The sequence below is a fragment of the Elephantulus edwardii genome, unplaced genomic scaffold (assembly GCF_000299155.1).
Source record: "Elephantulus edwardii isolate Elephantulus edwardi_28Jun2011 unplaced genomic scaffold, EleEdw1.0 scaffold00191, whole genome shotgun sequence".
NCBI classification, from domain to species: domain Eukaryota; kingdom Metazoa; phylum Chordata; class Mammalia; order Macroscelidea; family Macroscelididae; genus Elephantulus; species Elephantulus edwardii.
Window position 1 is genome coordinate 4,505,437 of NW_006399941.1, and position 10,591 is coordinate 4,516,027.

At 40.4% G+C, this 10,591-nt stretch overlaps 2 protein-coding genes across 2 annotated transcripts in view; one reads left to right on the plus strand and one right to left on the minus strand.

Moving 5' to 3' along the window:
- ADAMTS12 (ADAM metallopeptidase with thrombospondin type 1 motif, 12) overlaps window positions 1-10,591 on the minus strand; it is a 680,205-nt gene that overhangs the window by 95,320 nt on the left and 574,294 nt on the right. Inside the window, exon 19 of the mRNA XM_006896807.1 lies at window positions 6,012-7,109. Within this exon, the coding sequence (XP_006896869.1) occupies window positions 6,012-7,109 (1,098 nt within the window). The remainder of the gene's footprint in view (window positions 1-6,011; window positions 7,110-10,591) is intronic.
- On the plus strand, window positions 1,612-4,390 carry LOC102866954 (cytochrome c oxidase protein 20 homolog). Its single transcript, XM_006896803.1, has 2 exons — window positions 1,612-1,685; window positions 3,790-4,390. Exons 1-2 carry the CDS (start codon window positions 1,612-1,614, stop codon window positions 4,388-4,390), a joined length of 675 nt encoding a protein of 224 aa, XP_006896865.1.

Sequence of the window (10,591 nt, forward strand, 5' to 3'; positions counted from 1 at the left end):
GACAAGTCCTTGGAGAGGGATGTCACGCTTGGGAGTGTGGAGGGACAGCACAGGATAGGAAGACTCTTGATGAGGTGGATTGATTTTGTGATGAGTAATGTGAATAGGCATGTCAGAGACAGTGAGATTGGCAAGGCATAGAGTAGGGTTTTAGGGTTATTGTACATAGGGTCGCAGGTGACTCGATGGCACATAACAACAACAATATATGACGGACCTTTCCAAGGACTGGTTCCTCCTTGCAACATGTCCAAAGTATGTCAGACGAAGCTTCAGAATCCTTGACTCCAAGGAGCAGCCTGACTTCACCCTCTCCAGGAGGAACTTGTTTGCTTGAAATATATTTATATGACTTTCTCTATTCCCTTGGACTACTCAGAAGCCATGGCATGAGGGATAACAGGCATGTTGTTAAGAGGGACTAGTCCTTAGAAAAAGACATCATGTTTGGAAGGGTGGAGAGTTAGTGACTGAAGGGAAGACTCTGACAAGATGGACTGACATGGTGACTTATGGTGGCCTCAAGTGTGTCAGTGATGATGAGGATGATACAGGACAGGCATTGTTTATAAGCATCACTATGAGTCATAGTTGTTCTGACAGCACTTAGTAACAGCATATGAAAGTGATTTGAAAACCAATGTGCTTTATAAATATGTGTGTTCTTACTTTTATTTTCCTTCAAATAGCAATAGTACACTTCTCTTTAGCCAGTAGGATGAGTCATAAAATTTCATAGAACTGCTGGATAACATATAATGACTCTGTAATTATCTTTTATTGTTCATTGCCATGAAGTTGGAAGTGACTCATAACTGACTCTCCAGGTCTTTTTGGATGTTGTAAATCACATAGTAGGAGGCTGCCCATCTTTCTCCTGCAGGGCAGCTGCTGGATTCAAACTGCTTGCCCTTGGGTAGGTAGCACAACTCTCTCTGCTCAGCAGGGCACAGAGCTCCCTACCCAGTTCTGAGTAGTCATATTATTCCATCAAGTTAATAAATTGTACATTCCAAATTCAAATGTGTCTGAAATTATGTTTCAGAGGACAGAATTAGTTTTAGGAACAATAAATGTCTAAATTTATGAATCCAAAATTTAGGGCCAAAATTTTTGTCATCATATTATCCCCCTCCTCTATATTCTAGTTCTACCCAGGATTTAAAAAAAAAAAAAAGTTATTGTTGTTTTAATTCTAACACTTCAATAATCCAAATTTACTGACAACAGTGAAGTATAAAATTCCTTTAAAATCCTGTCTTAGAGTTCCATTCTACAGTATCAAAGGTTTAACATTCAAAATGTTTTTCTTACTCATTAACTTTGACTTTGCCACATGGCTGGGCAGCATCATGCAAATAGAGTGTGTTAACCTCTCCATGGGGAGTGGTTAGTCTCCTCATTCCACTAAATTTAAATTGAATGAGATCAGTGGCAGAAACCTGGGAATTTCACTATTATCAAGAAAGAGGAAACAGCACATTCAGTGTGTGTTCTTGGGGATCAGAGATTCCTGGGCTAGCCGGACCAACATTAACACAAGAGCAATAGTAGCCTCAGCAGAGATGTAGAGACTGACATGAGACAGAGGTGACTTGGGATTGATGCCTCATGGACCCAGAACGGGGGCTTTCACTCAAACTTGCTGGAGAACCAAGCAAGCGTTTAGATCCTGTTTCCGTGAAGTCTGTGTCATCATTGCAATGGATTTTGGGCCCAGTACAGCATAATAGGCCTTCAAAAACTCTATGCATAGTGGAGCACACTAAGAGTAGGCTAACAGATAAAGCAACTGAAGCCGAACACTGAACTTTGGAAACACAAGGGAGGAGGAACAGCTGTAAACAACAACTAATCATTGGAATGTGAGAAGCATGAATATAGAAAACTAGACATTATTAAGAAAGAAATGGAATGCATAAATATTGACACATTAGGTATTAGTGACATGAAACGGATTGGCATGGGACATTTTTAATCAGATGATCATTTGATCTACTGTGTTGGAGAAAAAAATGTGAGAGAAAAAACAGGGTCACTTTCATAGTTAAAAAGATCCATCTTGAAATATAATATTGTGAGTGATAGGATAATATTCATAAGCATACAAGGAAGACCTGTTATTACCACTATAATTCAAATTTATATGCCAACAACTAGAGCCAAAGAGGAGGAAATAGATGATGTCTACTAAGTGTTGCAGTCAGAAATCGATTGAACATAAAACCATGATGCATTAATAATAATGAGTGACCAGAATGTCAAAGTTGGGAACCAGGAAGAAGGATCAGTAGTTGGAAAATATGGACTTGGTGACATAAATGAGACAGGGGAATAGAATGATAGAATTCTGGACAATCAATGATTTTTTTCATATCAAATACATTTTATAAGAAACATAAACACAGGCAACACACATTGATTTCACTTGATGTGATGCACAGGAATCAGATTGATTACATCTGTGGAAGGAATTGTTGGAGAAGTTCAATATCAGCAGAAAACTAGGCCAGGTGCTGATTGTGGAACAGATCATCAACTACTCATAAGCAAGTTGAAATTAAACCTAAAGAAGATTAAAATATACCCAAATAAAAACAACTTTGATCTTGACTCTATCCCCTCCTGAATTTAAAAACAACTCAGGAATAGGTTTGAAGCCTTGAACTCTAATGAACAAAGATCAGATGAGCTGTGGGAAGATACCAATAATATCGTTCATGAAAAATTTAAAAAGTCATTACAAAGAAGGAAAATAAAAAAAGACCGAAACATATGTAAGAAGATACTCTGAACATTGCACTAAAGCATGGAGAAGCCAAAGTAAAGGGAAGGAATCAAAAAGTTAAGGAGCTGAATGGAAGATTTCAAAGAGCAGCTTGGGAAAACAAGGCAAAATATTACAATGAAATGTGCAAGGAGGTGAAATCAGAAAAGAAAAAGGGCAGAACTTGCTCAGCATTTCTTAAGCTGGAAGAACTGAAGAACAAATTTCAAGCTGTGAGTTGCAATATTTGAGGACACAATGAGAAGAATATTGAATAATTCAAGAAGCATTAAAAGATGATGGAAGGCATATTCAGTCATTGTACCAAAAAGAATTGGCTGACACAGAATAATTTCAAGAAACAACATATGACCAAGAGACAATGGTGATGAAGAAGGGAGTTCAGGCTGCTCCGAAGGACTTGCTAAAAAATAAAGCCCCAGGAATGGATGGAATACCAATTGACATATTTCAACAAACAGCTGCTGACCTGGATGTGCCAAGAAATCTGGAGAACAACTACTTGGTCAGCTAACTGGAAGAGATTCGTATTTCTTTCCATTCCAAAAAAAGGTGACCCAACAGAGTGTGGAAATTATTTAACAATATCATAATATCACACACTAGAAAAATCCTGCTGAAGATCATCCAGAAATGACTGGAACAGTACGTTGACAGAGAACTATCAGAAATACAAACTGAGTTTAATAGAGATCATGGCACTAGAGATTTTATTGCCAATGTCAGATGGATCTTGGCAGAAAGCAAAGAGTACCAGAGGAATATCTATCTGTATTTCTTTGATTATATAAAGGCATTTGACTGTGTGGACCACAACAAACTGTGGCTGACCTTGAGGAAAATGGAAATTCCAGAAGACTTGATTGTGCTTATGTGAAACCTATACTTGGACCAAGAAGCAATCCTCAGAACAGAGTAGGAAAACACTGCAAGGTTCAAAATCAGGAAAGGAGTGTGTCAGGGATGAATCCTTTCTCTACACCTTTTCAATCTATAATCAGAACAGATCATTTAAGAAGCAGGGATTTGGAGTCGGAAGCCGGCGAGCCTGGGAAGAGGAAGTCCTTCAAGCTTCTAGGAATTTTAGATGTCCAGAACATTCCCTGTGCACGTGACTTAGTACTGTATGGTTCATTAGGATCTGTTGTGGCTGGCCTTGGACATTTTTTATTAACAAGCAAAATTAGAAGATCATGTGATGTTGGAGTAGGAGGATTTATTTTGGTGACTTTAGGATACTGGTTCCATTGTAGGTATAATTGTGCAAAACTAAGAATCCAGGAAAGAATTACCAGAGAAGGTATTAAAAATAAGATTTTATATGAAAGCACCCACCTTGATCCTGAAAGGAAAACCAAGAACAGCACAACAGCTGAGCAGCCACAAGCAGAGATCATCAATACAGCTCTCAGACCAGCGGACAGAGCCGAGATCAAGTGCACAAATCACCCAATTATGTACAAAGGAAATGAAGCCATCTTCACTTCTATCACTACCTGTCAGTTATTCTGGTGGCCCTGTAACCTGTACGTGTTATGTGCCTCACTTTCTGAGAAAGTAAATTTAATTTACTGGCAGTGTGTGCTAAGAATAAAACTGTAAAATCTAAAAAAAAAAAAAGAAGCAGGGATTTATGAGGCATTGGGATTGGAGGAAGACTCATCAACAACCTACATTATGCATATGACACAAGCTTGTTTGCTGAAACTGAAGAATATCTGAAGCATTAGCTGCAGAAGGTCAAGGACTGTAGTCATCAATATAGATAGAAGCTTAACATCAAGAAGACAAAGATTCTCACCATTGGACCAACTGGCAGCACCATGATAGATGGAGAGGAAACTGAGGTTGTTAACAATTTCAGCTTGCTTGGCTCCACAATTAACACTCTTAGTATCAGCAGCCAGGAAATTGAGATGAATTGCATTGGGAAAACCTGCTGTCAGGGACCTCTCCAAAGTACTGAAAAGCAACGATGTCAGTCTAAAGACTAAGATGAACTTAATCTAGGCCATGGTCTTTGCAATTACTTGCTATGCATCAGAGAGCTGGACAATAACTAAGGATGACAGAAGAACCAATGCCTTAGAATTGTGGTGCTGGAGAAGAGTCTTGAACATACCATGGACTACCAAGCAAGCAAATAGGTCTGTTTTGGAGAGAGTTAAACCAAGTCTCTCCTTGGAGGCGAGGATTTTGAAGCTCCATTTTACATACTTAGGGCACATGGCCAGGAGTGACTGGTCTTTGGAGAAGGACATCATGCTTGGAAGGGTGGAGGGACAGTGCAGAAGAGAAAGACCCGAGATGAGACAGATAGATACAGGGCAATGGGTGCTGGTGTGTTGGAATTAGTGAGACTGGCTCAGGACAGGGTAAGGTTCAGAGCTTTCTGTACATAGTGAGGAGACTTGACAGCACATAACAACAACAACAGTACAGCAAGATTGGTGTTGAAATTAGTTAAAGTAAATGCAGGAGTGTGAGAGACCAAATCTGACCTTACAGGGATAATTTTGTACTGTGGATATTGTTAGTGGGGACAGTTCTCCCTTGTGGAATCAGTAGAGGTCAGAGACTCAGCTGTCTTCATGCTTCATGAACTTATTTTACACATTCCAACTGAGATGACTGTTAAAATCACAGTCATGACATAAGCTTTTTGATTAAAATGGAAATTAAAGGTCTCTTGGTTATCTTTCACTAATGCCTACATTTGAGCTTATCTATTCTATTCCTAAAGAGTTCTGGTTGCATAATCTGTAGCATGTTGTACTGCTAGTCAAAATGCCATGTACCTCCAGTGTTTCAAATCTACCAGTCACTCTTCAGGTGGAAAATGGGAAGTCTAAATGGAAAGTCTCTTCTTGTTAAGATTTATGGCCTCAGAGACAGGAGGTGTCCAGGACTTTTATTCATAGGGTCGCTAGGAGTCGCCTGCGACTGGATGGCATTTTACAACAACAACATAGGCATTGGCTCAGAAAAATGGCTTTATTCTCCAAGACAACACAAGCAGGCAGTAATGTTCTTTCCACTCTATCTAACTATATTTATTCTCTTCCCCCAGAAGCTAATGAGTTAATTAATTTTCCATGTGAGAAGTGAGGGAGATAAGAGAGGAAGGGTACTTTATTCAAACTTCATTTGAAAAATCTGCACCAGAACACAGTACTTTTCCCGACACAGACTCAGGCACACGTTAAGAAACAGAATCTCCTACCTCACTCCAGTTCCCAACAATCCAGTATGCAGAGCTGTGTTCCGTCGTGAGCTGCTTGTAACTAGAGGCATTCAGCAAAAACCCCTCAGCAATGAGGCTCATTGCATCCTCCTCTGTCAGGACTTGCCCAGAACTCTGTGTGAGATTCAGGTTGGTTGGCATTTCCAGAAGGTTATGGGTTATGGACTCTCCCGAGGGTGCTGGCTGGTCATCTCCTCGCAGAAGGAGCGGAGTCTTAGCTGGATTTGTGGTGGATATCCCCTGAACTCTGGGTGTACCTGTTTTGAGGGGGGTGGGGGTTGGGCTGGGTAGTAGTCCTTCCATCACTGTGCTGAAGGGTGGCCCCAAGGACTCCTCCCTGAGATGCGGTATTGGTGGAGGTTCAAGTGGTATTTGTGTACTTCCTACCACTGGTGAATTGTTCTGATGCACTCTGCTGTCTGTCCATATTACAGGGTTGTTTTCCTCGTTTTCTGGTTGTTCACTGTACTCTCCTGAGCCACTAAGAATCTCCATTTCTGGCTCTTTGGTCAAAGTGCTGTAGAACGGAGTCACTTGTTCAGTCACAGTGTTACTGAAAGGTGAAAAGTCAGAACTGCTTGCTGATGTGGGTACAAAGTATACCTCAGAGGTGAGAACCGTGATTGAATTGGTAACATTCTCTTCTCTTGGCTGGATACTAAGGGCCAACGAAGTGAGTGTGGGCTGGGCAGTAGTTCCAGTGGGAATGAGGGAATGGGAACCCAACTCAGGCTGGGTTGAACTATTTTGCCACTGTTTCCAATCCACATCTTCTTGGGAGGCTGTGGTAGGACTGGGAATCCTGATAGTCACAGTGTTTGGACTGGCTGGCGTTCTGGGACTGGATGCTGGTGGAGGGAGGGGTATTATTGAGGGGTCTTTCTCAGATGGTGGTAAGTTTTTCCCAGTGAAGAGTATATCTCTGTTGGGTTTCAGAACTCTTCTGTTAGAAGGGCACTGCCGGAGGCCACACAGAGCTCGGCTATTGGGCTTCTTTGTCACATCGCAAGGCTCATCATTGTTTTTGGCACAAGTCACGCTGCGGATGCGCACGCCACCACCACAGGAAACAGAGCACTGGAAAAGAGAGACAGCTGTTAGTCTCAGTGGGAAAAGATACCACAGTTCTCATGCCGGGTTTACAAAGATGGCTCGGTGAAAGCAAAGTGTGCAACTACAATTGCTTTCCTCAACATTTGTTTTATGATCTTGAAGTTTTCCACTGAATCTCATCTCCTGGATAGAAACATACCTCTTCCTGAGCTCTCTGGGCTCCAGAGTCAACCATTCACTCCACAAACTGAAATTTATCAGTTGTTGATGAGTGGATTCTGGCTCCTGGTAACCCTCTGCATTAATATAGACCTGTAGTTCACTTTAGTGGCTGGCTTTTCAGAAGTGCATCGCCAGACTCTTCTTCCAAAGTATCACTAAGTGGATCTGAACCTTCAACTTTTGGTTCAGCAGCTGATCATGATAACCATTTGTATAATCTACAGACGACTATACTGACAATGTTGTTGTGTACCACTGAGTCAGAACTGAACCATAGCTGACCCTCCTGCAAGTTTTCAGAGGCAGTTAATCACAAGGGAGGAGACTGCCCATCTTTCTCCTGCAAAGCAGCTAGTGGATTTGAATCTTGTGCTTTCAGGATTGCAGCACAGATTCTTACCATGAGGCCACCAGAGCTCCCTATACTGACAATACAGAACACAAAATTCTAAAACCGAATGGTCTCTGGGCTTCTAACATCAGAGTCCACAGAGGGCAATGATTTAAGCAAGTTATCTAGTCTTTATCTGAGATAATCCTAGGAAAAAGACATTATCTTTCTCCTAGGATTATTTTATGCTATTATTGTAAAAACTTTGAGGCCTAAGTGAATGTCCTCTGGGATCCATTAAGTTAGTTATCATGTATCTTTCCTTTGCTAGGACATAGCCATAATAACTTCGACTCTTCTGGGGGTCACAAGGCTCCATTCCTACTTGCCTATGTTGGAAGGAATCAGACCTGAAGCCAGGTAATGAGTATAAACAAACATGTACGAATATCAAGGACCTTTCCTGAAATACAAGGGTAGGTTATCAGCAGTGGGAAGACACTCTTTCCTAAAGAGCTGGGTGAGTAAAGAGGCACTCGTACACACATTGAGGTGGATGTCGGTTCCCTTCCTCAATGTTTCTGCTACATCATGTCACTTTTGTAGGGATCCTGCAAAGGGCAATCCTTCTTCAGAAATGATGTCAGCGAGGAACATTCATGCCTTCCTAAGTATTTGCAAAGCACACCTACTTGCTATATAACACTACATTTCTAGGTCCTTTGAAAAGCCCAGGCTTTTCCCAAACTGCTCCACTTTTAGTTTCCTTTGCAATGGCACTTTACATTGACTATCAAAATGCTGACCTTTGAGCATGGACTATGCAGGGATCTTTGTAGTCATGTCACATGGTCTGTCTTGTATTCCTGATCTTAAAGCAGTTTATCCGGGATGAAGATGGAATGATGCTTGGTGGACTTTAAAGGGCTTTCCAAGCATCACACTGGGCTATCTTCACATGGGCCTGAGACATTTATATATAGAGAAGGGGTTTTTCTTCATTGCTCTCAAATTGGAGCCAACTCAGAGCTGACTCTCCAGTGGTTTTCAGAGGCGGTAAATAACATGGAAGGAGATTATTTCTCCAGAGGAGCTGCGGGTGGATTTGAACAGCCAGAGGGGTATTGTTTATGGGTTAACTGCACAACTTCTTATGGACTACACAACCAGAGGGGTGTTTATTTTTAATGCTGCCTTCTTCAATGGAGGAAACTGAGGCACAGGACTTACTTATAAATCTTCGAATCAAGGACTGAGTTAGAATTAAACTTACTTAATCTTTCTCCTCTTAAAAATCTTAGTGTAACACACTGGTACCAGGTAACTACTGTAGTTACTCACTGACTAGATAAAAATGTTTGAATATAAGTGGTTTCTTATCCATAATCAAGTCTAGGATAGTTCTTGGGACACACTTATAGGCACATCTCATTTTCTTCTTTTTTTTTAGTGTAATATTTATAAATTAATTTTAATGAACATTTATAGAGATTTTGGATTTCCATTCATTCATTATTGCATTTTTCTCTTTGCTCCCACCCCTCATTCGCTCCTCTCCTTGAAAAGTAAAAGAAAAATGCTTTCATTGTTTTACAATTCCTCCCCCTAAGGGCACTCCACTATGCAGCCTTCCTTCTGGACTCCTGTTATGATAATAATATCTAATCATATATCACTTTTAAACAGTTCTCTCCATCATCTGTTTCAATTATCGCACTTTGCCAGATACTATAGGGGTTTTTTTTTGTTTTGTTGTTATTTCATTTGGTTTTTTCCAACAAATTCAAAGTTTGTTGCAACTTTGCATGGAACAAGTCTATGAGTACCATTTTCCAATACATTTTGCTACTTCTCACAGTAGTTAAGAGGAATTTTTTGCTATTATCGGTAACAGTGATTAAATGATCTTTATGTTTCTATTGTTACTGTCTTGGGTTACCAGAAACAACATCCATATGGGACAGTGAACTTAACTGATAAGTGCTGTGCATATATACCCTGTCTCCTCCATAGTCTTGCATCTCCCCATCTCCCTTCACTTAAGGCTTTTCTAGTCCCTGAAATAGACAATATTGATTTCTAGTGATGTCGTTCAAGGGTAGTTTCACTGTACCCAAAGGTGGTGGACAATATGGACAATCTCCTCCTATGTGACTCACAGCCTCTGAAAACCCAGAGGAGGTCAGCTATGAGTTGATTCCCACTCTAAGACATTGAGTTTTGAGTTAATAATGCTACAACATCCTCCAAGTATTCAAGAGAAAGGAAGAGCCACCTTTAGCCTTCCACAACCACCATCCTGATCCGTCATCAAAGACCTTCACCCAGAAAAAAAAATATTATAAAGACTTGCTGAAGATTCAAATAATAGCATTTTTTAGCAATAAAGTACCTTTATTAAATTAAGATCTTTGTCTATAGTTTTAGATATAATGATATTACAGATGCAATAAGCCAAGGAACAGTGTAAACAGCCAAACCTGTCAATAATTCCATTTTATTTAGATCTACAATCAACACCCATGGTAGCAGAAATCAAGGAATCAAAATACATTCTGCATTGGGCACAGCTAATGTCAAGAATCTCTTTAGAGTGCTAAAGAGTAAGGATGTCAGTTTAAAGACTAAAGTGTAGCTGATCCCACATCTTGACATTTTCAATGGCTTCATATGTAGGCAAAAGTTGAACAATGAATAAGGCAGACTAAAGAAGAATTGAGTTGTGGTGCTGGAGAAGAATATTGGATCATCCTGAGAACTAACAGATCTGTCCTGGAGAAGGTGAAACCAAGCTGCTTATTGGAAGCTAGGATTTTGAGACTCCATCTCACATACCTTAGAGCATGTGAAGAGGGACCAGTCAGAGAAGGATATCATGCATGGAAGGGTAGAGGGACAGTGCAAGAGTTCAAGACCCTGGATGAGATGTATTGACACAGTAACTAGGGTAATG